The 27,214-nt window shown below is 49.9% G+C and overlaps 2 protein-coding genes across 3 annotated transcripts in view; one reads left to right on the top strand and one right to left on the bottom strand.

Moving 5' to 3' along the window:
* Window positions 1-3,960: 3,960 nt before the first annotated feature.
* Window positions 3,961-19,748, bottom strand: LOC134984139 (putative nuclease HARBI1). Its single transcript, XM_063949767.1, has 5 exons — window positions 19,705-19,748; window positions 14,720-14,915; window positions 4,790-10,134; window positions 4,330-4,701; window positions 3,961-4,245 (listed from the first exon to the last, which is right to left on the bottom strand). Coding segments are annotated over exons 3-5 (1,137 nt in total). The 5' UTR covers window positions 5,553-10,134; window positions 14,720-14,915; window positions 19,705-19,748; the 3' UTR covers window positions 3,961-4,243.
* Window positions 19,749-19,930: 182 nt separating this feature from the next.
* LOC134984137 (oocyte zinc finger protein XlCOF6-like) overlaps window positions 19,931-27,214 on the top strand; it is a 48,884-nt gene continuing 41,600 nt past the window's right edge. For both annotated transcript variants that reach the window (XM_063949764.1, XM_063949763.1), the window contains exon 1: window positions 19,931-20,067. The gene's annotated coding sequence lies outside the window, so the exon portion shown is untranslated. The remainder of the gene's footprint in view (window positions 20,068-27,214) is intronic.

Below are 27,214 nucleotides of genomic sequence, written 5' to 3'. Positions count from 1 at the left end.
CATGTTTAATTCAAGAAACTTTGAACCGCATGCCTTTGTAGAACAACACCGTCCAGCAATGGGTCATGCTGGGCTGTGTTGTTCCACAAATGTTAGTGTGTCAAAGTGCTGACCACTGACGCCTCTCTTTCACTTTGAACCGCATGCCTTTGTAGAACAACACCGTCCAGCAATGGGTCATGCTGGGCTGTGTTGTTCCACAAATGTTAGTGTGTCAAAGTGCTGACCACTGACGCCACTCTTTCACTTTGAACCGCATGCCTTTGTAGAACAACACCGTCCAGCAATGGGTCATGCTGGGCTGTGTTGTTCCACAAATGTTAGTGTGTCAAAGTGCTGACCACTGACGCCACTCTTTCACTTTGAACCGCATGCCTTTGTAGAACAACACCGTCCAGCAATGGGTCATGCTGGGCTGTGTTGTTCCACAAATGTTAGTGTGTCAAAGTGCTGACCACTGACGCCACTCTTTCACTTTGAACCGCATGCCTTTGTAGAACAACACCGTCCAGCAATGGGTCATGCTGGGCTGTGGTTTTCCACAAATGTTAGTGTGTCAAAGTGCTGACCACTGACGCCACTCTTTCACTTTGAACCGCATGCCTTTGTAGAACAACACCGTCCAGCAATGGGTCATGCTGGGCTGTGTTGTTCCACAAATGTTAGTGTGTCAAAGTGCTGACCACTGACGCCACTCTTTCACTTTGAACCGCATGCCTTTGTAGAACAACACCGTCCAGCAATGGGTCATGCTGGGCTGTGTTGTTCCACAAATGTTAGTGTGTCAAAGTGCTGACCACTGACGCCACTCTTTCACTTTGAACCGCATGCCTTTGTAGAACAACACCGTCCAGCAATGGGTCATGCTGGGCTGTGTTGTTCCACAAATGTTAGTGTGTCAAAGTGCTGACCACTGACGCCACTCTTTCACTTTGAACCGCATGCCTTTGTAGAACAACACCGTCCAGCAATGGGTCATGCTGGGCTGTGTTGTTCCACAAATGTTAGTGTGTCAAAGTGCTGACCACTGACGCCACTCTTTCACTTTGAACCGCATGCCTTTGTAGAACAACACCGTCCAGCAATGGGTCATGCTGGGCTGTGTTGTTCCACAAATGTTAGCGTGTCAAAGTGCTGACCACTGACGCCACTCTTTCACTTTGAACCGCATGCCTTTGTAGAACAACACCGTCCAGCAATGGGTCATGCTGGGCTGTGTTGTTCCACAAATGTTAGCGTGTCAAAGTGCTGACCACTGACGCCACTCTTTCACTTTGAACCGCATGCCTTTGTAGAACAACACCGTCCAGCAATGGGTCATGCTGGGCTGTGTTGTTCCACAAATGTTAGCGTGTCAAAGTGCTGACCACTGACGCCACTCTTTCACTTTGAACCGCATGCCTTTGTAGAACAACACCGTCCAGCAATGGGTCATGCTGGGCTGTGTTGTTCCCCAAATTTTCATTGAAAAGAAATGAACATGAATTTAGTGTGTCTTTACTTTAATATACTTTTTTTCTTTTCCCCACAGATATCTATATACACAAGAAAAGAATGTAAAGAAGAACAAACTACTTTTTTGTTTTAATTAACTTTCAAACTTTATTAAAAAAAAATTTTCTTCAATAAACTTTTAAAAATAGAAGTTTCCTGTGGTTTTTATTAAAATTTGTAATGCAGTAGAATTGTACGTAAGTAGATTGCCCGGGGAACTGTCTCTTCAAATCCACGCCACTTAGGAAGGATACACCGGAAGACCTGTGGAAGAGAACAGTATGAGCTACCAGATGTGGGTAATAGTGTCACCCTGGGACTGGAAAGAAGAGGTACATACAGTCCACACAACACAAGCGGGGAACAGTGGGTCCAAATGCAACCCTCCGGCACTTGCGTCACTACACATCCAAACATTCCCTGACCAGCATTGGTGTTTCAGGGAATGTTTGGATGTGTAGTGACGCAAGTGCCGGAGGGCTGCACTTTGGACATGCCGGGGTGATTTTGGACAAAGGGAGTTCTGGGCAATCCATCTCACCTGAGGGGGTTGTCTGCTACATGGCGGAGGTTCAGGTCCACATCACCAGTAGGTCGCCCATGGAACATCGGGTGAAATGGCGTGTCTCTTCACATCCACGCCACTTGGGAAGATACATCGCAGGACCTGTGGAAGAGAACAGTTTGAGCTTCCAGATATGGGTGATAGTGTCACCCTGGGGCTGGAAAAAGAGGTACATACAACAGTCCACACAACACAAGCGGGTTGCAGCGGCCCAAATGCAACCCTCCTGCACTTGCATCACTACACATCCAAACATTCCCTGACCAGCATTGGTGTATCAGGAGGGAATGTTTGGATGTGCAGTCTTGCAAATGCCGGAGTGCTGCACTTTGGACATTTCGGAGTGATTTTGGACAAGGGAGTCTTGTTGGTCAATGCATCTCACCTGAGGTGGTTGTCTGCTACATGGCGGAGGGTCAGGTCCACATCACCATTAGGTCGCCCATGGAACATCGGGTGAAATGTCGTGTCTCCTCACATCCACGCCACTTGGGAAGATACACCGCAGGACCTGTGGAAGAGAACAGTTTGAGCTTCCAGATATGGGTGATAGGGTCACCCTGGGACTGGGAAAAAGAGGTACATACAACAGTCCACACAACACAAGCGGGTTGCAGCGGCCCAAATGCAACCCTCCTGCACTTGCATCACTACACATCCAAACATTCCCTGACCAGCATTGGTGTATCAGGAGGGAATGTTTGGATGTGCAGTCTTGCAAATGCCGGAGTGCTGCACTTTGGACATTTCGGGGTGATTTTGGACAAGGGAGTCTTGTTGGTCAATGCATCTCACCTGAGGTGGTTGTCTGCTACATGGCGGAGGGTCAGGTCCACATCACCATTAGGTCGCCCATGGAACATCGGGTGAAATGGCGTGTCTCCTCACATCCACGCCACTTGGGAAGATACACCGCAGGACCTGTGGAAGAGAACAGTATGAGCTTCCAGATGTGGGTAATAGTGTCACCCTGGGACTGGAAAGAAGAGGTACATACAGTCCACACAACACAAGCGGGGAACAGTGGGTCCAAATGCAACCCTCCGGCACTTGCGTCACTACACATCCAAACATTCCCTGACCAGCATTGGTGTTTCAGGGAATGTTTGGATGTGTAGTGACGCAAGTGCCGGAGGGCTGCACTTTGGACATGCCGGGGTGATTTTGGACAAAGGGAGTTCTGGGCAATCCATCTCACCTGAGGGGGTTGTCTGCTACATGGCGGAGGTTCAGGTCCACATCACCAGTAGGTCGCCCATGGAACATCGGGTGAAATGGCGTGTCTCTTCACATCCACGCCACTTGGGAAGATACATCGCAGGACCTGTGGAAGAGAACAGTTTGAGCTTCCAGATATGGGTGATAGTGTCACCCTGGGGCTGGAAAAAGAGGTACATACAACAGTCCACACAACACAAGCGGGTTGCAGCGGCCCAAATGCAACCCTCCTGCACTTGCATCACTACACATCCAAACATTCCCTGACCAGCATTGGTGTATCAGGAGGGAATGTTTGGATGTGCAGTCTTGCAAATGCCGGAGTGCTGCACTTTGGACATTTCGGGGTGATTTTGGACAAGGGAGTCTTGTTGGTCAATGCATCTCACCTGAGGTGGTTGTCTGCTACATGGCGGAGGGTCAGGTCCACATCACCATTAGGTCGCCCATGGAACATCGGGTGAAATGGCGTGTCTCCTCACATCCACGCCACTTGGGAAGATACACCGCAGGACCTGTGGAAGAGAACAGTATGAGCTTCCAGATGTGGGTAATAGTGTCACCCTGGGACTGGAAAGAAGAGGTACATACAGTCCACACAACACAAGCGGGGAACAGTGGGTCCAAATGCAACCCTCCGGCACTTGCGTCACTACACATCCAAACATTCCCTGACCAGCATTGGTGTATCAGGAGGGAATGTTTGGATGTGCAGTCTTGCAAATGCCGGAGTGCTGCACTTTGGACATGCCGGGGTGATTTTGGACAAAGGGAGTTCTGGGCAATCCATCTCACCTGAGGGGGTTGTCTGCTACATGGCGGAGGGTCAGGTCCACATCACCATTAGGTCGCCCATGGTAGAGTTGGATAAAAGGGTCAAATATTTGCGGTAACCAAACAGGATAAAACAGGGGGGAACAAACTGTATAAACACGGCCTGGGGATACACATCAACAGGATGTAAAACTCTGTAATAGATAAATGAAGAGGTTTTTTTAAAAAAAATCCAATGTCAGTTTACACGATAATACAAATGTTGTCAGTATACTCACAGGTAACTGCAAAAAAATTTTGTATCACTGTCCGCCGGGAATCCTCTCCTTCGCCCATACCCACCGGTAGAGCAGAAGACCGGTTCCCGCGTAGGAAAGCACTACGACGAAGAGTCACCGGCAAACGGTTTGCGACACATATGTTGTGTAAAATACAACATGCATTTACCATGCCGCAAACCTTCGACGGTGAGTACAAAAGAGCACCGCCGGAAGTGTCTAAACATCGAAACCGGCTTTTAAGTACACCGAAGGCACGCTCAATTATTCCCCTCGATGCAATGTGTTTCTCTTGGTAACGTTTTTCTGCTCTACCAACAGGATTAGACAATGGGGTCAACAGCCACGGTTTGTTTGGATAACCCGCATCGCCTATAGAAAATATAAAAAAAATGTTAGGTACTTGTAAAAAATAATAAAAAAAATAATAATAAAATAATAAAAAAATGAAAATACATACCTAACAGCCAGCCACCAGGCATGTTTCCTGTTTCGAACTTGTCAAACAGCGATGACTGGCTTAGGATGAAGGAGTCGTGAGATGATCCAGGAAATCCCACAAAAATGTTCAAAAATCTCATGTTGACATCACAGACCGCCTGCACGTTCAGGGAATGGAACTGTTTTCGGTTCCGAAAACATTCCTCTGAATTCCGTGGCGGTCTGATCTGCACGTGGGTACAGTCAATCGCGCCCAGCACATTGGGAAATTTGTATTTGTTGAAAAAGCCTAATTTGATCTCACGACATTCGCTGTCCGTCTCTGGAAATGTGATGTACTGGATCGTCAATTTGCGGAAAGCCCTAATGACTTGGGTTATACAGCGCGACAGTGTCGACTGAGAAAAACCGCATGTTTGAGACAGTGTAGGCTGGAATGTGCCTGACGCCAAAAAATGTAACGTCCCCAGCAGTTTCTGAAAACCGCTGATTGCACGATTTGACCGTGCCCGAGGTTCCAAGTCGGCCGCCAACAGAGCGTACAGCGAATATATGTCGCGAGTCGATAAGCGATAATTTTGTATCACCTCGAACTCGCTGAGATCCTCCAGTTCACGCCTAGTGCGATACTGGCGTGGACGTGGAAATGAAACCCGCAATACTGGCTCACCCAATGCAGACATTTGCTGACCTGGATCCTGATGTTCATCAGCACTTTCTTCCTCCATCATGCTTGCAGCCAGCATGAACAACACAATCTGGTCAGAAAAAGGCTCCATCATTGTAGTCAGTACAAAAATAGGAATGTGTTTTAAAACGCAGGGATTTTCCTAAAAAAACGATTCCACAGAGCTGACTGTAAAATGGCTCCTTCTCCCTGTAGTCTCAAACCCAGGAGTGAGGAGATAGGAGGGGCTTTGCAGAAGTGTATCCTGGGTAAAACTGTGGAATCATGGGTAAATTTCCCTCAGGAGATTGAAGAAAAAAATATTCCTTTAAAAAATCAATTAAATAATACTTGTGAAGCAAAAAAAGACAAACCAAGTAGATAATCCTTTCAAATATAAATAGATATGCTACTATCAATCCTCAAATATCCCAAAAAATTATGTTCTAAAAAATTTTTTTGAGAACCCGCCAGTCAACTGAGGCGGACTGAAATAGGCGAATTTGCGGTCGAAAAGCACTGCAGGCGAATTTCCAAACTTGAATTGAATATGCTTGGGGCGAATTGCAGCATCTGTACCATTGCAGAAAAGTCGAATGCGAAAAAAGTCGAATTGACAAAAGTCGAATTTTGAATGTCCGTTTTTTTGCGAAAAAGTACTGTACTGCATAGGCGAATTGATTTTTTGAGGCGAAAACGTTCCGGAATTCGACTTTTTCTGAAATTTGACCGCAATTGCATATACCCCAATGAGTCCTCTGAATGCATTTCTTGAAGTTCTGGGTACCAAGCTCTTCTTGGCCAATCCGGAACCTCGAGTATAGTTCTTACTCCTCTCCTTCTTATTATTCTCAGTAGCTTGGGTATGAGAGGCAGAGGAGGGAACACATACACCGACTGGTACACCCACAGTGTTACCAGAGTGTCCACAGCTATCGCCTGAGGGTCCCTTGACCTGGCGGAATATCTTTTTAGCTTTTTGTTGAGGCGGGACGCCATCATGTCCACCTGTGGCCTTTCCCAATGGTGTACAATCCTTTGGAAGACTTCTGGATGAAGTCCCCACTCTCCCGGGTGGAGGTCATGCCTGCTGAGAAAGTCTGCTTCCCAGTTGTCCACTCCGGGAATGCACACTGCTGACAGTGCTAACACATGATTTTCCGCCCATCGGAAAATCCTTGTGGCTTCTGCCATCGCCATCCTGCTTCCTGTGCCGTCCTGTAGGTTTACATGGGCGACCGCCGTGATGTTGTCTAACTGGATCAGTACCGACTGGTGTTGAAGCAGGGTCTAGCCTGACTTAGGGCATTGTGAATGGCCCTTAGTTCCAGAATATTTGTGTAGGAAGATCCTTGCATGGAACCTGCCGAATGGAATTTCTTCGTAAGAAGTTACCATCCTTCCCAGGACTCGCGTGCATTGATGCACCGACACCTGTATTTGTTTTAGGAGGTCTCTGACTAGAGATGACAACTCCTTGGCCTTCTCCTCCGGGAGAAACACTTTTTCCTGTTCTGTGTCCAGAACCATACCCAGGAACAGTAGACGCGTCGTAGGAACCAGCTGTGACTTTGGAATATTCCGAATCCAGCCGTGCTGTTGTAGCACTTCACGAGATAGTGCTACTCCGACCAACAACTGCTCCCTGGACCTCGCCTTTATAAGGAGATCGTCCAAGTACGGGATAATTATAACTCCCTTTTTTCGAAGGATTATCATTAATTCGGCCATTACCTTGGTAAATACCCTCGTGCCGGGGACAGACCAACGGCAACGTCTGGAATTGGTAATGACAGTCCTGTACCACAATTTTGAGGTACTCCTGGTGAGGAGGGTAAATGGGGACATGCAGGTAAGCATCCTTGATGTCCAGTGATACCATGTAATTCCCTTCGTCCAGGCATGCAATAACCGCCCTGAGCGATTCCATTTTGAATTTGAATCTTCGTATATAAGTGTTCAAGGATTCTAATTTTTAGAATGGGTTTCACCGAACCGTCTGGTTTCGGTACCACAAACCTTGTGGAATAGTAACCCCGGCCTTGTTGAAGGAGGGGTACCTTGATTATCACCTGCTGGAAATACAGCTTGTGAATTGCCACCAGTACTACCCCCCCTCGAGGGCAGCAGGCAAGGCTGATTTGAGGTAACGGCGAGGGGGATTCGCCTCGAACTCCAGCTTGTATCCCTGTGATACTACTTGCAGAACCCAGGGATCCACCTGTGAGCGAGCCCACTGGTCGCTGAAGCTCCCGAGACGTGCCCCCACCGCACCTGGCTCCACCCGTGGAGCCCCAGCATCATGCGGTGGACTTAGAGGAAGCGGGGGAAGATTTTTGATCCTGGGAACTGGCTGTCTGGTGCAGCTTTTTCCCTCTTCCCTTGTCTCTGTGCAGAAAGGAAGCGCCTTTGGCCCGCTTGCTTTTCTGAAGCCGAAAGGACTGTACCTGATAATACGGTGCTTTCTTAGGTTGTGAGGAAACCTGAGGTAAATTTTTTTCTTCCCAGCTGTTGCTGCGGATACGAGGTCCCAGAGACCTTCCCCAAACAATTCCTCACCCTTATAAGGCAGAATCTCCATGTGCCTTTTAAAATCAGCATCACCTGTCCACTGCCGGGTCCCTAATACCCTCCTGGCAGAATGGACATTGCCTTAATTCTGGATGCCAGCCGGCAAATATCCCCCTGTGCATCCCTCATATATAAGACGACGTCTTTAACATGCTCTATGGTTAGCCAAATAGTATCCCTGTCGAGTTAACAATCTGACAGGGTAACAGACCACGCTGCAGCAGCACTATCCATGCTGAGGCAATTTTAGGTCTCAGTATAGTACCTGAGTGTGTAAATACAGACTTCAGGATAGCCTCCTGCTTTTTATCAGCAGGCTCCTTCAAAGTGGCCGTTTCCTAACACGGCAGTGCTACCTTTTTTGACAAACGTGTGAGCGCCTTATCCACCCTAAGGGATATCTCCCAACGTGACCTATCCTCTGGCGGGAAAGGGTACGCCATCAGTAACTTTTTAGAAATTACCAGTTTCTTATCGGGGGAACCCACGCTTCTTCACACACTTCATTCACTCATCTGATGGGGGAACAAAACACTGGCTGCTTTTTCTCCCCAAACATAAAACCCCTTTTTAGTGGTACTTGGGTTAATGTCAGAAATGTGTAACACATTTTTCATTGCCGAGATCATGCTACGGATGTTTCTAGTGGATTGTGTATATGTCTCAACCTCGCCGACACTGGATTCAGACTCCGTGTCGACATATGTGTCTGCCATCTGAGGTAGCGGGCGTTTTTGAGCCCCTGATGACCTTTGAGATGCCTAGGCAGGCGCGGGCTGAGAAGCCGGCTGTCCCACAGCTGTTACGTCATCCAGCCTTTTAAGTAAGGAGTTGACACTTTCGGTTAATACCTTCCACCTATCCATCCACTCTGGTGTCGGCCCCACAGGGGGCGACATCACATTTATCGGCATCTGCTCCGCCTCCACATAACCTTCCTCCTCAAACATGTCGACACAGCCGTACCGACACACCGCACACACACGGGGAATGCTCTGACTGAGGACAGGACCCCACAAAGTCCTTTGGGGAGACAGAGAGAGAGTATGCCAGCACACACCAGAGCGCTATATAATGCAGGGATTAACACCATAACTGAGTGATTTTTCCCAATAGCTGCTTGTATACACAATATTGCGCCTAAATTTAGTGACCACCCTCTCTTTTTAACCCTTTGAGCCTGAAAACTACAGGGGAGATCCTGGGGAGCTGTCTTCCAGCTGCACTGTGAAGAGAAAATGGCGCCAGTGTGCTGAGGGAGATAGCCCCACCCCTTTTTCGGTGGACTTCTCCCGCTTTTTTATGGATCTCTGGCAGGGGTATTTTACACATATATAGCCTGTATAACTATATATTGTGTAGATTTGCCAGCCAAGGTGTTTAATATTGCTGCTCAGGGCGCCCCTTCCCCCCCAGCGCCCTGCACCCATCAGTGACCGGAGTGTGAGGTGTGCATGAGGAGCAATGCAGTGCTGTGCGCTACCTTGGTGAAGAGCGAAGTCTTCTGCCGCCGATTTCCAGGACCGTCTTCTTGCTTCTGGCTCTGTAAGGGGGACGGCGGCGCGGCTCCGGGACCGGACGATCGAGGTCGGGCCCTGTGTTCGATACCTCTGGAGCTAATGGTGTCCAGTAGCCTAAGAAGCCCAAGCTAGCTGCAAGCAGGTAGGTTCGCTTCTTCTCCCCTTAGTCCCCCTCGTAGCAGTGAGTCTGTTGCCAGCAGATCTCACTGAAAATAAAAAACCTAAATATACTTTCTTTTTCTAGGAGCTCAGGAGAGCCCCTAGTGTGCATCCAGCTCAGCCGGGCACAAGATTCTAACTGAGGTCTGGAGGAGGGTCATAGAGGGAGGAGCCAGTGCACACCAGGTAGTCCTAAAGCTTTCTTTAGTTGTGCCCAGTCTCCTGCGGAGCCGCTATTCCCCATGGTCCTTACGGAGTCCCAGCATCCACTTAGGACGTCAGAGAAATGTGATTACTAGATTATGTGTGTATATAGGGTGCCCCCATACCTGCTCTCCCCTGTACAATACCCGACAGTCTCCTCTTACCCAGTGATGTGAGGGGCCGGTGATTCTCCATCATCACGTCCTTGTACAGACCCCTGTGTTCCTCTATATACTCCCACTCCTGCATGGATACATAGACAGTGACATCCTGACACCTTATAGAACACGTCCCCTGGTGTTACTGTATAATGTCCTATTCTCGACAGTCACCTCTTCAGTCCTCACCCAGACAAATCCCCCTTGTGTTACTGTATAATGCCCCATTCCCAGCAGTCACTTCTCCAGTCATCACCCAGACACATCCCCTGGTGTTACTGTATAATGTCCCATTCCCAGCAGTCACCTCTCCAGTCATCACCCGGACACATCCCCTGGTGTTATTGTATATATCCCATTCCCAGCAGTCACCTCTCCAGTCATCACCCAGACACGTCCCCTGGTGTTACTGTATAATGCCCCATTCCCAGCAGTCACCTCTCCAGTCATCACCCGGACACATCCCCTGGCGTTACTGTATAATGCCCCATTCCCAGCAGTCACCTCTCCAGTCATCACCCGGACACATCCCCTGGTGTTACTGTATAATGTCCCATTCCCAGCAGTCACCTCTCCAGTCATCACCCAGACACATCCCCTGGCGTTACTGTATAATGCCCCATTCCCAGCAGTCACCTCTCCAGTCATCACCCGGACACATCCCCTGGTGTTATTGTATATATCCCATTCCCAGCAGTCACCTCTCCAGTCACCACCCAGACACATCCCCCGGTGTTACTGTATAATGTCCCAATCCCAGCAGTCACCTCTCCAGTCATCACCCAGACACATCCCCTGGTGTTACTGTATAATGTCCCATTCCCAGCAGTCACCTCTCCAGTCATCACCCAGACACATCCCCCTGATGCAGAGGCGGAACTACCGGCAGTGCAGGCAGTGCACTGCACTGGGGCCCGCCTCTGTCCAGGGGCCCAAGCATGTAATGAGTCAAACTGACTCATTACATGCCGCTGTGCGCTGCAGGCAACCGCTGCCCGCAGCGCACAGCCGCCCGGAGATAGGAGCTGAGCAGCGGTACAGACGGGGGAAGGAGGAGGGAGCCGGAGGACGGAGCCGCAGCAGCGCTTTGTTACTGGTGGAGGCGCTGCTGCTGCTGCTCCTCTGCTTCCCTATAGGCTGTCTTCCGAGAACAGCCTATAGGGAAGCAGAGGGGCAGCAGCAGCAGCGCCTCCACCAGTAACAAAGCGCTGCTGCGGCTCCGTCCTCCGGCTCCCTCCTCCTCATTCTCTACTGCCCGGGAATCGTCGTCTGACGCAGCTGCACCGAGGAGCCTGAGGGTAAGTATAATTCTTCTTTCTTTCTTTCTTTTTCTTTCTTGTGCCTGCCTGCCGCAATGTGTAAAAAGGGGGGACTACCTGCCGCAATGTGTAAAAAGGGGGGACTGCCTGCCGCACTGTGTAAAAAGGGGGGACTGCCTGCCGCAATGTGTAAAAAGGGGGGACTACCTGCCGCAATGTGTAAAAAGGGGGGACTACCTGCCGCAATGTGTAAAAAGGGGGGACTGCCTGCCGCACTGTGTAAAAAGGGGGGACTGCCTGCCGCAATGTGTAAAAAGGGGGGACTACCTGCCGCAATGTGTAAAAAGGGGGGACTGCCTGCCGCAATGTGTAAAAAGGGGGGACTACCTGCCGCAATGTGTAAAAAGGGGGGACTGCCTGCCGCAATGTGTAAAAAGGGGGGACTGCCTGCCGCACTGTGTAAAAAGGGGGGACTGCCTGCCGCAATGTGTAAAAAGGGGGGACTACCTGCCGCAATGTGTAAAAAGGGGGGACTGCCTGCCACTATGTGTAAAAAGGGGAATCTGCCTGCCGTAATGTGTAAAAATGGGGACGCTGTCTGCCGTAATGTGTAACAAGGGCACGCTGTCTGCCGTAATGTGTAAAAAGGGCACGCTGTCTGCCGTAATGTGTAACAAGGGCACGCGGTCTGCCGTTATGTGTAAAAAGGGGTAATCTGCCCGACGCTATGTGTAAAAATGGGGAATCTGCCTGCCGTAATGTGTAAAAAAGGGGGGCTGCCTGACGCTATGTGTAAAAATGGGGAATCTGCCTGCTGCTATGTGTAAAAAGGAGGAATCTGCCTGCCGTAATGTGTAACAAGGGCACGCTGTCTGCCGTAATGTGTAACAAGGGCACGCTGTCTACCGTAATGTGTAAAAAGGGCACGCTGTCTGCCGTAATGTGTAACAAGGGCACGCGGTCTGCCGTTATGTGTAAAAAGGGCACGCTGTCTGCTGTAATGTGTAAAAAGAGGAATCTGTTCGCTGTAAGGTGTAAAAGGGTCTCTACCTGGTGTAGTGGTGCTACTGTGCGGCGTAATTTGAATAATGGAGACTACTGTGTTGGTATTATTTTGTGGCCACACCCCTTCCCCACGAAGCCACGCCACTATGTATTTTTGCGCGCGCCTACGGCGCGCACTGCCCCCGGGGTGGACTTGGATGGGGGGGGGGGGGCCCAAAGCATTTTGTCGCACCTGGGCCCACCGCTTGCTTGTTCCGCCACTGCCCTGAAGTTACTGTATAATGCCCCATTCCCAGCAGTCACCTCTCCAGTCATCACCCAGACACATCCCCTGGTGTTACTGTATAATGCCCCATTCCGAGCAGTCACCTCTCCAGTCATCACCCTGACACTTCCCCTGGTGTTACTGTATAATGCGCCATTCCCAGCAGTCACCTCTCCAGTCATCACCCAGACACATCCCCTGGTGTTACTGTATAATGTCCCCTTCCCAGCAGTCACCTCTCCAGTCACCACCGAGACACATCCCTTTGTGTTACTGTATAATGCCCTATTCCCAGCAGTCACCTCTCCAGTCATCACCCAGACACATCCCCTGGTGTTACTGTATAATGCCCCATTCCGAGCAGTCACCTCTCCAGTCATCACCCAGACACATCCCCTGGTGTTACTGTATAATGTCCCATTCCCAGCAGTCACCTCTCCAGTCATCACCCAGACACATCCCCTGGTGTTTCTGTATAATGATCCATTCCCAGCAGTCATCTCTCCAGTCATCACCCTGACACTTCCCCTGGTGTTACTGTATAATGCTCCATTCCCAGCAGTCATCTCTCCAGTCATCACTCTGACACTTCCCCTGGTGTTACTGTATAATGCTCCATTCCCAGCAGTCACCTCTCCAGTCATCACCCAGACACATCCCCTGGTGTTACTGTATAAGGGCCCTCATTCTGAGTCGTTCGCTCGGTATTTTTCATCGCATCGCAGTGAAATTCCGCTTAGTACGCATGCGCAATATTCGCACTGCGACTGCGCCAAGTAATTTTACTATGAAGATAGTATTTTTACTCACGGCTTTTTCTTCGCTCCGGCGAACGTAGTGTGATTGACAGGAAATGGGTGTTACTGGGCGGAAACACGGCGTTTTAGGGGCGTGTGAATTAAAACGCTACCGTTTCCGGAAAAAACGCAGGAGTGGCCGGAGAAACAGAGGAGTGTCTGGGCGAACGCTGGGTGTGTTTGTGACGTCAAACCAGGAACGACAAGCACTGAACTGATCGCAGATGCCGAGTAAGTGTGAAGCTACTCTGAAACTGCTAAGTAGTTTGTAATAGCAATATTGCGAATACATCGGTCGCAATTTTAAGAAGCTAAGATTCACTCCCAGTAGGCGGCGGCTTAGCGTGTGTAACTCTGCTAAAATCGCCTTGCAACCGATCAACTCGGAATGAGGGCCAATGTCCCCTTCCCAGCAGTCACCTCTCCAGTCATCACCCAGACACATCCCCTGGTGTTACTGTATAATGCCCCATTCCCAGTAGTCACCTCTCCAGTCACCACCGAGACACATCCCTTTGTGTTACTGTATAATGCCCTATTCCCAGCAGTCACCTCTCCAGTCATCACCCAGACACATCCCCTGGTGTTACTGTATAATGTCCCATTCCCAGCAGTCACCTCTCTAGTCATCACCAAGACACTTCCCCTGGTGTTACTGTATAATGTCCCATTCCCAGCAGTCACCTCTCCAGTCATCACCCAGACACATCCCCCGGTGTTACTGTATAATGTCCCATTCCCAGCAGTCACCTCTCCAGTCATTGCCCAGACACATCCCCTGGTGTTACTGTATAATGTCCCCTTCCCAGCAGTCATCTCTCCAGTCATCACCCTGACACTTCCCCTGGTGTTACTGTATAATGCTCCATTCCCAGCAGTCACCTCTCCAGTCATCACCCAGACACATCCCCTGGTGTTACTGTATAATGTCCCCTTCCCAGCAGTCACCTCTCCAGTCATCACCCAGACACATCCCCTGGTGTTACTGTATAATGCCCCATTCCCAGTAGTCACCTCTCCAGTCACCACCGAGACACATCCCTTTGTGTTACTGTATAATGCCCTATTCCCAGCAGTCACCTCTCCAGTCATCACCCAGACACATCCCCCGGTGTTACTGTATAATGTCCCATTCCCAGCAGTCACCTCTCCAGTCATCACCAAGACACTTCCCCTGGTGTTACTGTATAATGTCCCATTCCCAGCAGTCACCTCTCCAGTCATCACCCAGACACATCCCCCGGTGTTACTGTATAATGTCCCATTCCCAGCAGTCACCTCTCCAGTCATTACCCAGACACATTCCCTGGTGTTACTGTATAATGTCCCATTCCCAGCAGTCACCTCTCCAGTCAGCAGCTGAATGATCTTGTTGGTGAGTTCCAGGATCTTCTGGTCATTGTGTCTCTTATGTATCAGTGAGTCAGTGAGTGAGGTGGAGGCACCGTGATGGGGCTCTAGGTCCTGTTTAGTCCACATGCAACATGAGGATGGATGCTGGGGGTCCATCGGATGTCTTCTTTAGTATGGTGTAATCCTGCTAAATGGGAGAGACAATATCACTTTAAATACTCCCAGATCTCCTCACCTCCCCAGTCTTGTCCCTGTATTATTACTATTGAAATGAGTGGTGTTACTGTGACATTCCCAGATCCCCCTCTACACCACCCAGTCATGTCCCTGTATTATTACTATAGATATAAGTGATGTCACTGTGAGGCTCCCAGATCCCCTCACCTCAGCAGTCATGTCCCTGTATTATTACTATAGATATAAGTGATGTCACTGTGACATTCCCAGATTGCCTCACCTCCCCAGTCATGTCTCTGTTTTATTACTATAGATATAAGTGATGTCACTGTGACGCTCCCAGTTCTCCTCACTGTCTCAGTCATGTCCCTGTATTATTACTATAGATATAAATGATGTCACTGTGAAGCTCCCAGATCCACTCACCTCCCAAGTCATGTCCCTGTATTATCACTATAGTTATGAGTGATGTAAATGTGACGCTCCCAGATCCTCTTCACCGCCCTAGTCATGTCCCTGTATTATTACTATAGATATAAGTGATGTCACTGTGACTCTACCAGATCCCCTCACCTCCCCAGTCATGTCCTTGTATTATTACTGTAGATATAAGTGATGTCACTGTGAAGCTCCCAGATCCCCTCACCTCCCCAGTCATGTCCCTGTATTATCACTATAGTTATAAGTGATGTAAATGTGACATTCCCAGATCCCCCTCACTTCCCCCAGTCATGTCCCTGTATTACTACTATAGATATAAGTGAAATCACTGTGACATCACCACCACTCCCAATGTATTATAATAATAATAATAATAATAATAATAATAATAATAATAATAAAATAATACCAGGACACCACAAGCTGCTGTCCCTGTATAATAATAACCATACAAAAAAACCTGCTCCCCCCGTATTATACTAATAACATCAGGACACCTCATTCTGCTCTCCCTTTATGGTAATAATAAAAGACACCAAAGGCTGCTCCCTTCTGTATAATAATAATAATAATAATGACAGGACACCACAGGCTGCTGCGCCTGTATTATAATAATAATAATAATAATAATAATAATGCTTCCCCAATATAATAATAACAGGACACCACAGGCTGCTCATCCTGTATAATAACAGGACACCACAGGCTGCTCCTACTGTATAATAATAATAACAGGACACCACAGGCTGCTTCCCTTGTATAATAATAATAATAGGACACCACTGGCTGCTCCCCCTGTATAATAATAATAACTGTACACCACTGGCTGCTCCCTCTGTATAATAATAACAGGACACCACAGGCTGCTCCTCCTGTATAATAATAGCAGGACACCACAGGCTGATCCTCCTGTATAATAATAATAATAAAATAATAATAACAAAAGGACACCACAGGCTGCTCCCCCTGTAGAGTAGGATGCCACAGGTTGCTCTTCCTGTCTATTATGACAACACAGGATGCTACCCCTGTATATTATTGCAATACAGGCTGCTCCTCCTGTATACTATAACAGCACAGGATGCTACCCTTGTATATTATGACAACACAGGCCACTCCCCCTGTATACTATGACAGCACAGGCCGCTCCACTTCTATATTATGACAACACAGGCCACTCCCCCTGTATACTATGACAACACAGGATGCTACCCCTGTATATTATGACAACACAGGATGTTACCTCTTTATATTATGACAACACAGGCCGCTCTCGCTGTATAATATGACAACACAGGATGCTACCCCTGTATACTATGACAACACAGGCCGCTACCCCTGTATATTATGACAACACAGGATGCTACCCCTGTATATTACGATAGCACAGAATGCTACCCCTGCATATTATGACAACACAGGCCACTCCTTCTGTATAGAAAGACAATACATGCCGCTCACCCTATATAATAGTAACAAGACACAACAGACCCCTCCCACTGTATAAAAGGGCAACACAGGCCGCTCCCCCTGTAGAGTAGGACAACACATGCCGCTCCCCTGTATATTAATACAGCTCCCCTGTATATTAATACAACACAGGCCCCTATCTCTGTATAGAATTACGGTAACGGCGGGGTCTGCACCACCTGTATTAGGGTAACGGCGGGGTCTGCGCCACCTGTATTATGGTAACGGCGGGGTCTGCTCCACCTGTATTACAGTAACGGCGGGGTCTGCGCCATTTGTATTACACTAACGGTGGGGTCTGCACCACTTGTATTACGATAACGGCGGGGTCTGCACCACCTGTATTACGGTAACAGTGGGGTCCGTGCCCCCCTGTATTATGGTAACGGAGGGTTCTGCGTTCCCCGTATTACGTTAATGGCGGGGTCTGCGCCGCCTGTATTACGGTTACGGCGTGGTCCGAGCCACCTGTATTACGGTAACGGCGGGGTCCGCGCCACCTGTATTACGGTAACGGCGGGGTCCACACTACCTGTATTACGGTAATGGTGGGGTCAGCGCCACCTGTATTACGGTAACGGCGGGATCTGCGCCACCTGTATTACTGTAACAGCGGGGTCTGCGCCACCTGTGTTACGGTACCGGCGGGGTCTGCTCCATCTGTATTACAGTAACGGTGGGGTCCCCCTGTAGAGTAAGAACACACATGCCGCTCCCCTGTATATTAATACAGCGCCCCTGTATATTAATACAACACAGACCCCTATCTCTGTATAGAATTACGGTAACGGCGGGGTCTGCACCACCTGTATTAGGGTAACGGCGGGGTCTGCGCCACCTGTATTACGGTAACGGCGGGGTCTGCGCCACCTGTATTACACTAACGGTGGGGTCTGCGCCACCTGTATTACGATAGTGGCGGGGTCCGCGCCCCCCTGTATTAGGGTAACGGCGGGGTCTGCGCCACCTGTATTAGGGTAACGGCGGGGTCTGCGCCACCTGTATTACACTAACGGTGGGGTCTGCGCCACCTGTATTACGGTAATGGCTGGGTCCGCGCCCCCCTGTATTATGGTAACGGAGGGTTCTGCGTTCCCCGTATTACGGTAACGGCGGGGTCTGCGCCACCTGTATTACGGTAACGGCGGGGTCCGCGTTACCTGTATTACGGTAATGGCGGGGTCCGCGCCACCTGTATTATGGTAAAGGTGGGGTCCACACCACCTGTATTACGGTAACAGCGTGGTCTGCGCCACCTGTATTACGGTAACGGCGGGGTCTGCACCACCTGTATTACGGTAACGGCGGGGTCTGCACCACCTGTATTACGGTAACGGCGTGGTCTGCGCCACCTGTATTACGGTAACGGCGGGATCTGCGCCACCTGTATTACTGTAACAGCGGGGTCTGCGCCACCTGTGTTACGGTACCGGCGGGGTCTGCTCCATCTGTATTACAGTAACGGTGGGGTCCCCCTGTAGAGTAAGAACACACATGCCGCTCCCCTGTATATTAATACAGCGCCCCTGTATATTAATACAACACAGACCCCTATCTCTGTATAGAATTACGGTAACGGCGGGGTCTGCACCACCTGTATTAGGGTAACGGCGGGGTCTGCGCCACCTGTATTACGGTAACGGCGGGGTCTGCGCCACCTGTATTACACTAACGGTGGGGTCTGCGCCACCTGTATTACGATAGTGGCGGGGTCCGCGCCCCCCTGTATTAGGGTAACGGCGGGGTCTGCGCCACCTGTATTAGGGTAACGGCGGGGTCTGCGCCACCTGTATTACACTAACGGTGGGGTCTGCGCCACCTGTATTACGGTAATGGCTGGGTCCGCGCCCCCCTGTATTATGGTAACGGAGGGTTCTGCGTTCCCCGTATTACGGTAACGGCGGGGTCTGCGCCACCTGTATTACGGTAACGGCGGGGTCCGCGTTACCTGTATTACGGTAATGGCGGGGTCCGCGCCACCTGTATTATGGTAAAGGTGGGGTCCACACCACCTGTATTACGGTAACAGCGTGGTCTGCGCCACCTGTATTACGGTAACGGCGGGGTCTGCACCACCTGTATTACGGTAACGGCGGGGTCTGCACCACCTGTATTACGGTAACGGCGTGGTCTGCGCCACCTGTATTACGGTAACGGCGGGATCTGCGCCACCTGTATTACAGTAACGGCGGGGTCTGCGCCATCTGTATTACGGTAGCGGCGGGGTCTGCGCCACCTGTATTACGGTAACGGCGGGGTCTGCGACACCTGTGTTACGGTAACGGCGGGGTCTGCACCACCTGTATTACAGTAACGGCGGGGTCTGCGCCACCTGTATTACGGTAACGGCGGGGTCTGCGCCACCTGTATTACGGTAACGGCGGGGTCTGCGACACCTGTGTTACGGTAACGGCAGGGTCTGCGACACCTGTATTACGGTAACGGCGGGGTCTGCACCACCTGTATTACAGTAACGGCGGGGTCTGCGCCACCTGTATTACGGTAACGGCGGGGTCGGCGCCACCTGTATTACGGTAGCGGTGGGGTCGGCACCACCTGTATTACGGTAGCGGTGGGGTCGGCACCACCTGTATTACGGTAACGGAGGGGTCTACGCCACCTGTATTACGGTAACGGCGGGGTCTGCGTCCCCTGTATTACGGTAACGGCGGGGTCTGCACCACCTGTATTACAGTAACAGCGGGGTCTGCGCCACCTATATTACAGTAATAGGACACTAGAGTGTCAGCCACCTGTACAGGGATAATGCAGCACCAGAGGCTGCTCCAGCTGCACTATAACAAGGCACCAGAGGCTGCTCCCCCTGTAGTACAAAACCTGACACCAGAGCTGCTCAGCCTATAGAATAATAATAATAATATCATTACCTGCTGCCAGACACAGCAATGGCTGCTCTCTGCTCCTGCTGCCTTGTGGGAATGATAGAAGGAAGGCGGAGCTCAGACCAGGGGAAAATGGCCGCCGCTCCTGACGTCACACAGCCAGGGAACCTATTGCTGCTGCCGGACTGGTCTACAAGAAAATGGCCGCCGGCCTCCTGCACTGAGGACATGTATTGTAATATTCATTAGAGAGGGCGGGCTGTGGGAGGTGTGTTGGAGGGGAGGGGCCAGTAACTAGGAAGCGGCCTGTGCGAATCATTCCCTACTTCCGGCCTGTGCGATCCACCTTACTTCCGGTCACTGTACTCCATTCCACACAGAGGAATCTTCGGTGTCCGTAGAGATCAGGTAATGGCGTCTTACTATACAGGGGGAGCAGCCTGTGGTGTCCTGTTATTATTACTATACAGGGGGAGCAGCCTGTGGTGTCTTGTTGTTATTATTATTTTACTGGGGGAGCAGACTGTGGTTTCCAGAAATTATTATATAGAGGGAGCAGCCTGTTGTGTCCTTTTATTATTATTATTATTATTATTATAATTATACAGAGGGAGTGGCATGTGGTGTCCTGGTATTATTATTATGTGTCGGGAGTGGTGGTGATGTCCTACAATACAGGAGGAATGGTCTGAGGTGTCCTGCTTTTAAAGACATCTGTTATTATTTTTATACTGGGGAGCAGCCTTTAGTGTCGTTATTATTATTTCTCTAACGTCCTAGTGGATGCTGGGAACTCCGTAAGGACCGTGGGGAATAGCGGCTCCGCAGGAGACTGGGCACAACTAAATAAAGCTTTAGGACTACCTGGTGTGCACTGGCTCCTCCCACTATGACCCTCCTCCAAGCCTCAGTTAGAATTTTGTGCCCAGCCGAGCTGGATGCACACTAGGGGCTCTCCTGAGCTCCTAGAAAGAAAGTATATTTTAGGTTTTTTATTTTCAGTGAGACCTGCTGGCAACAGACTCACTGCAACGAGGGACTAAGGGGAGAAGAAGCGAACCTACCTGCTTGCAGCTAGCTTGGGCTTCTTAGGCTACTGGACACCATTAGCTCCAGAGGGATTGAACACAGGCCCAGCCTCGGTCGTCCGGTCCCGGAGCCGCGCCGCCGTCCTCCTTACAGAGCCAGAAGCAAGAAGAGAATCCTGGAAATCGGCGGCTGAAGACTCCGGTCTTCATTAAGGTAGCGCACAGCACTGCAGCTGTGCGCCATTGCTCCCTATGCACACCACACACTCCGGTCACTGATGGGGGGGGGGGGGCGCCCGGGGCAGCAATTAGAGTACCTTAACAAGTGGCAAACACACATAATATAGCCTAAAAAGCTATATATGTGTAAAATACCCCTGCCACATTAATATTATAAAAGCGGGAGAAGTCAGCTGAAAAAGGGGCGGGGCTATCTCCCTCAGCACACTGGCGCCATTTCCTCTCACAGCTCCGCTGGAAGGACGCTCCCCAGGCTCTCCCCTGCAGTTTCCAGGCTCAATAGGGTAAAAAAGAGAGGGGGGGCACTAAATTTAGGCGCAATATCAATTATATAAGCAGCTATTGGGAAAATCACTCAGTTATAGTGTATATCCCTGTGTTATATAGCGCTGTTGGTGTGTGCTGGCATACTCTCCCTCTGTCTCCCCAAAGGGCTTTTGTGAGGTCCTGTCCTCAGTCAGAGCATTCCCTGTGTGTGTGCGGTGTGTCGGTACGGCTGTGTCGACATGTTTGATGAGGAGACTTATGTGGAGGCGGAGCAGATGCCGATAAATGTGATGTCACCCCCTGCGGGGTCGACACCTGAGTGGATGGATATGTGGAAGGAATTACGTGATAGTGTCAACTCCTTACATAAAAGGTTTGACGACATGGGACAGCCGGCTTCTCAGCCCGTGCTTGCCCAGGCGTCTCAAAAGCCATCAGGGGCTCAAAAACGCCTGCTACCTCAGATGGCAGACACAGATGTCGACACAGATACTGATTCCAGTGTCGACGATGAAGAGACTAATGTACATTCCAATAGGGCCATCTGTTACATGATTACGGCAATGAAAGATGTGTTGCACATTTCTGACATTAACCCAGTTACCACAAAAAAGGTTATTATGTTTGGGGAGAAAAAGGAACCAGTGGTTTTTCCCCCATCTGAGGAGTTAAATGAAGTATGTGAAGAAGCGTGGGCTTCCCCCGATAAAAAACTGGTAATTTCTAAAAAGTTACTAATGGCGTACCCTTTCCCGCCAGAGGACAGGATACGTTGGGAGAGATCCCCTAGAGTGGATAAGGCGCTCACACGCTTGTCAAAAAAGGTGGCACTACCGTCTCAGGATAAGGCCGCCCTAAAGGAGCCTGCGGATAGAAAGCAGGAGGCTATCCTGAAGTCTGTATATACACACTCAGGTACTATACTGGGACCGGCAATTTGCAAGATTCTACAAGTTTGATACCCTGGCTGAGGAGGACCTTGAGTTTGCTCATTCGGTGCTGCAGAGTCAGCCGCACTCTCCCGCCTGTTTGGGAGCTTTGGTATAATCCCCATGGTCCTTACGGAGTTCCCAGCATCCACTAGGACGTCAGAGAAAATAAGAATTTACTCACCGGTAATTCTATTTCTCGTAGTCCGTAGTGGATGCTGGGCGCCCATTCCAAGTGCGGATTGTCTGCAATACTTGTATATAGTTATTGTCCAACTAAAGGGTTAATGTTGAGCCATCTGTTGAGAGGCTCAGTTGTTCTTCATACTGTTGACTGGGTATAGTATCACGAGTTGTACGGTGTGATTGGTGTGGCTGGTATGAGTCTTACCCGGGATTCAAAATCCTTTCCTTATTGTGTCAGCTCTTACGGGCACAGTTTCCTAACTGTGGTCTGCAGGAGGGTCATAGGGGGAGGAGCCAGTGCACACCAGGTAGTCCTAAAGCTTTCTTTAGTTGTGCCCAGTCTCCTGCGGAGCCCGCTATTCCCCATGGTCCTTACGGAGTTCCCAGCATCCACTACGGACTACGAGAAATAGAATTACCGGTGAGTAAATTCTTATTTATTATTACTATTTTCTCTATCGTCCTAGTGGATGCTGGGGTTCCTGAAAGGACCATGGGGGATAGCGGCTCCGCAGGAGACAGGGCACAAAAAGTAAAGCTTTAGGATCAGGTGGTGTGCACTGGCTCCTCCCCCTATGACCCCCCTCCAAGCCTCAGTTAGATTTTTGTGCCCGGCCGAGAAGGGTGCAATCTAGGTGGCTCTCCTGAGCTGCTTAGAATAAAAGTTTAGTTAGGTTTTTTTATTTTCAGTGAGTCCTGCTGGCAACAGGCTCACTGCACCGTGGGACTAAGGGGAGAAGAAACGGACTCACCTGAGTGCAGAGTGGATCGGGTTTCTTAGGCTACTGGACACTAGCTCCAGAGGGACGATCACAGGTTCAGCCTGGATGGGTCACCGGAGCCGCGCCGCCGTCCCCCTTACAGAGCCAGAAGAGACGAAGAGGTCCGGTGAAATCGGCGGCAGAAGACATCCTGTCTTCAGACTAAGGTAGCGCACAGCACCGCAGCTGTGCGCCATTGCTCTCAGCACACTTCACACTCCGGTCACTGAGGGTGCAGGGCGCTGGGGGGGGAGCGCCCTGAGACGCAATATAACGGAATACCTTAGGTGGCAAAACAGAATACATCACATATAGCTCCTGGGCTATATGGATGTATTTTAATCCCCTGCCATTTTACACAGAAAAGCGGGAGATAAGGACGTCGTGAAGGGGCGGAGCCTATCTCCTCAGCACACAAGCGCCATTTTCCCTCACAGCTCCGCTGGAAGGACGGCTCCCTGACTCTCCCCTGCAGTCCTGCTTCAGAATCAGGGTAAAAAAGAGAAGGGGGGGGCATTTTTGGCAGCAAATAACGATAATAACAGCAGCTATAAGGGAATAACACTTATATAAGGTTATCCCTGTATATATATATATATAGCGCTGGGTGTGTGCTGGCAGACTCTCCCTCTGTCTCTCCAAAGGGCTAAGTGGGGTCCTGTCCTCTATCAGAGCATTCCCGGTGTGTGTGCTGTGTGTCGGTACGCGTGTGTCGACATGTATGAGGAGGAAAATTATGTGGAGGCGGAGCAGTTGCCTGTGTTGGTGATGTCACCCCCTAGGGAGTCGACACCTGACTGGATGATTGTATTTAAACAATTAAGTGATAATGTCAGCAATTTGCAGAAAACTGTTGACGACATGAGACAGCCGGCAAATCAATTAGTGCCTGTCCAGGCGTCTCAGACACCGTCAGGGGCGCTAAAACGCCCGTTACCTCAGTGGGTCGACACAGACCCTGACACAGATACTGAGTCTAGTGTCGACGGTGACGAGACAAACGTAATGTCCAGTAGGGCCACACGTTACATGATCACGGCAATGAAAGAGGCATTGAACCTTTCTGACACTACAAGTACCACAAAGAAGGGTATTATGTGGGGAGAGAAAAAACTACCAATATTTTTTCCTGAGTCAGAGGAAATAAATGAGGTGTGTGAAAAAGCGTGGGTTTCCCCCGATAAAAAACAGCTAATTTCTAAAAAATTATTAGCATTATATCCTTTCCCGCCAGAGGTTAGGGCGCGTTGGGAAACACCCCCTAGGGTAGATAAGGCGCTCACACGTTTATCAAAACAAGTAGCGTTACCGTCTCCTGATACGGCTACCCTCAAAGAACCAGCTGATAGAAGGCTGGAAAATATCCTAAAAAGTATATACACACATACTGGTGTTATACTGCGACCAGCAATCGCCTCAGCCTGGATGTGCAGTGCTGGAGTCGCATGGTCGGATTCCCTGACCGAGAATATTGATACCCTGGATAGGGACAATATTTTGTTAACTATAGAACATTTAAAGGATGCACTACTATATATGCGTGATGCACAGAGGGATATTTGCACCCTGGCATCAAGAATAAGTGCTATGTCCATCTCTGCCAGAAGAGCGTTATGGACGCGACAGTGGTCAGGGGATGCGGATTCCAAACGGCACATGGAAGTATTGCCGTATAAAGGGGAGGAGTTATTTGGGGCTGGTCTATCGGACCTGGTGGCCACGGCAACGGCTGGAAAATCCACCTTTTTACCCCAGGTCACTCCACATCAGCAGAAAAAGACACCGTCTTTTCAAACTCAGTCCTTTCGTTCCCATAAGTACAAGCGAGCAAAAGGCCACTCTTTTCTGCCCCGGGGCAGAGGAAGAGGAAAAAGACTGCACCATGCAGCCGCTTCACAGGAGCAGAAGCCCTCCCCTGCTTCTGCCAAGTCTTCAGCATGACGCTGGGGCTTTACAAGCAGACTCAGATATGGTGGGGGCCCGTCTCAAGAATTTCAACGCGCAGTGGGCTCACTCGCAAGTGGATCCCTGGATTCTACAGGTAGTATCGCAGGGGTACAAACTGGAATTCGAGGCGTTTCCCCCTCGTCGTTTCCTGAAGTCTGCTTTACCAAAGTCTCCCTCCGACAGGGAGGCAGTTTTGGCAGCCATTCACAAGCTGTATTCCCAGCAGGTGATAATCAAGGTACCCCTCCTGCAACAAGGAAAGGGGTATTATTCCACGCTGTTTGTGGTACCGAAGCCGGACGGCTCGGTGAGACCAATTTTAAATCTGAAATCCTTGAACACTTACATAAAAAGGTTCAAATTCAAGATGGAGTCACTCAGAGCAGTGATAGCAAACCTGGAAGAAGGGGACTATATGGTGTCTCTGGACATCAAGGATGCTTATCTCCACGTCCCGATATACCCTTCTCACCAAGGGTACCTCAGGTTTGTAGTACAAAACTGTCATTATCAGTTTCAGACGCTGCCGTTTGGATTGTCCACGGCACCTCGGGTCTTTACCAAGGTAATGGCCGAAATGATGATTCTTCTAAGAAGAAAAGACATTTTAATTATCCCTTACTTGGACGATCTCCTGATAAGGGCAAGATCCAGGGAACAGTTAGAAGTCGGAGTAGCACTATCTCAGGTAGTGTTACGTCAGCACGGGTGGATTCTAAATATTCCAAAATCGCAGCTGATTCCAACGACACGTCTACTGTTCCTAGGAATGATTCTGGACACAGTCCAGAAGAAGGCGTTTCTCCCGGAGGAGAAGGCCAGGGAGTTATCCGAGCTAGTCAGGAACCTCCTAAAACCAGGACAGGTCTCAGTGCATCAGTGCACGAGGGTCCTGGGGAAAATGGTGGCTTCTTACGAAGCGATTCCATTCGGAAGATTCCATGCAAGAACATTTCAGTGGGATCTACTGGACAAATGGTCCGGATCACATCTGCAGATGCATCAGCGGATAACCCTGTCGCCAAGGACAAGGGTGTCTCTCCTGTGGTGGCTGCAGAGTGCTCATCTACTAGAGGGCCGCAGATTTGGCATTCAGGATTGGATCCTGGTAACCACGGATGCCAGCCTGAGAGGCTGGGGAGCAGTCACACAGGGAAGGAATTTCCAGGGCCTGTGGTCAAGCCTGGAAACGTCTCTTCATATAAACATTCTGGAACTAAGGGCCATTTACAATGCCCTAAGTCAAGCAAAACCTCTGCTTCAGGGTCAGGCGGTGTTGATCCAATCGGACAACATCACGTCAGTCGCCCACGTAAACAGACAGGGCGGCACGAGAAGCAGGAGGGCAATGGCAGAAGCTGCAAGGATTCTTCGCTGGGCGGAAAATCATGTGATAGCACTGTCAGCAGTATTCATTCCGGGAGTGGACAACTGGGAAGCAGACTTCCTCAGCAGACACGACCTTCACCCGGGAGAGTGGGGACTTCACCCAGAAGTCTTCCACCTGATTGTAAACCGTTGGGAAAAACCAAAGGTGGACATGATGGCGTCCCGCCTCAACAAAAAACTGGACAGATATTGCGCCAGGTCAAGGGACCCTCAGGCAATAGCAGTGGACGCTCTGGTAACGCCGTGGGTGTACCAGTCAGTGTATGTGTTCCCTCCTCTGCCTCTCATACCAAAAGTACTGAGAATCATAAGAAGGAGAGGAGTAAGAACTATACTCGTGGTTCCGGATTGGCCAAGACGGACTTGGTACCCGGAACTTCAAGAGATGCTCACGGACGAACCGTGGCCTCTACCTCTAAGAAAGGACCTGCTACTGCAGGAGCCTTGTCTGTTCCAAGACTTACCGCGGCTGCGTTTGACGGCATGGCGGTTGAACGCCGGATCCTGAGGGAAAAAGGCATTCCAGAAGAAGTCATCCCTACTCTGGTCAAAGCCAGGAAGGACGTAACCGCAAAACATTATCACCGCATTTGGCGTAAATATGTTGCGTGGTGTGAGGCCAAGAAGGCCCCTACAGAGGAATTTCAACTGGGTCGTTTCCTTCATTTCCTGCAAACAGGACTGTCTATGGGCCTAAAATTAGGGTCCATTAAGGTTCAAATTTCGGCCCTGTCGATTTTCTTCCAGAAAGAACTGGCTTCAGTACCTGAAGTTCAGACATTTGTAAAAGGGGTCCTGCACATACAGC

The sequence above is a fragment of the Pseudophryne corroboree genome (genome assembly GCF_028390025.1).
Source record: "Pseudophryne corroboree isolate aPseCor3 chromosome 3 unlocalized genomic scaffold, aPseCor3.hap2 SUPER_3_unloc_38, whole genome shotgun sequence".
Lineage (NCBI taxonomy): Eukaryota > Metazoa > Chordata > Amphibia > Anura > Myobatrachidae > Pseudophryne > Pseudophryne corroboree.
The sequence above is the reverse complement of the archived record's forward strand: the minus strand, read 5'-3'. Positions and strand labels throughout refer to the sequence as shown.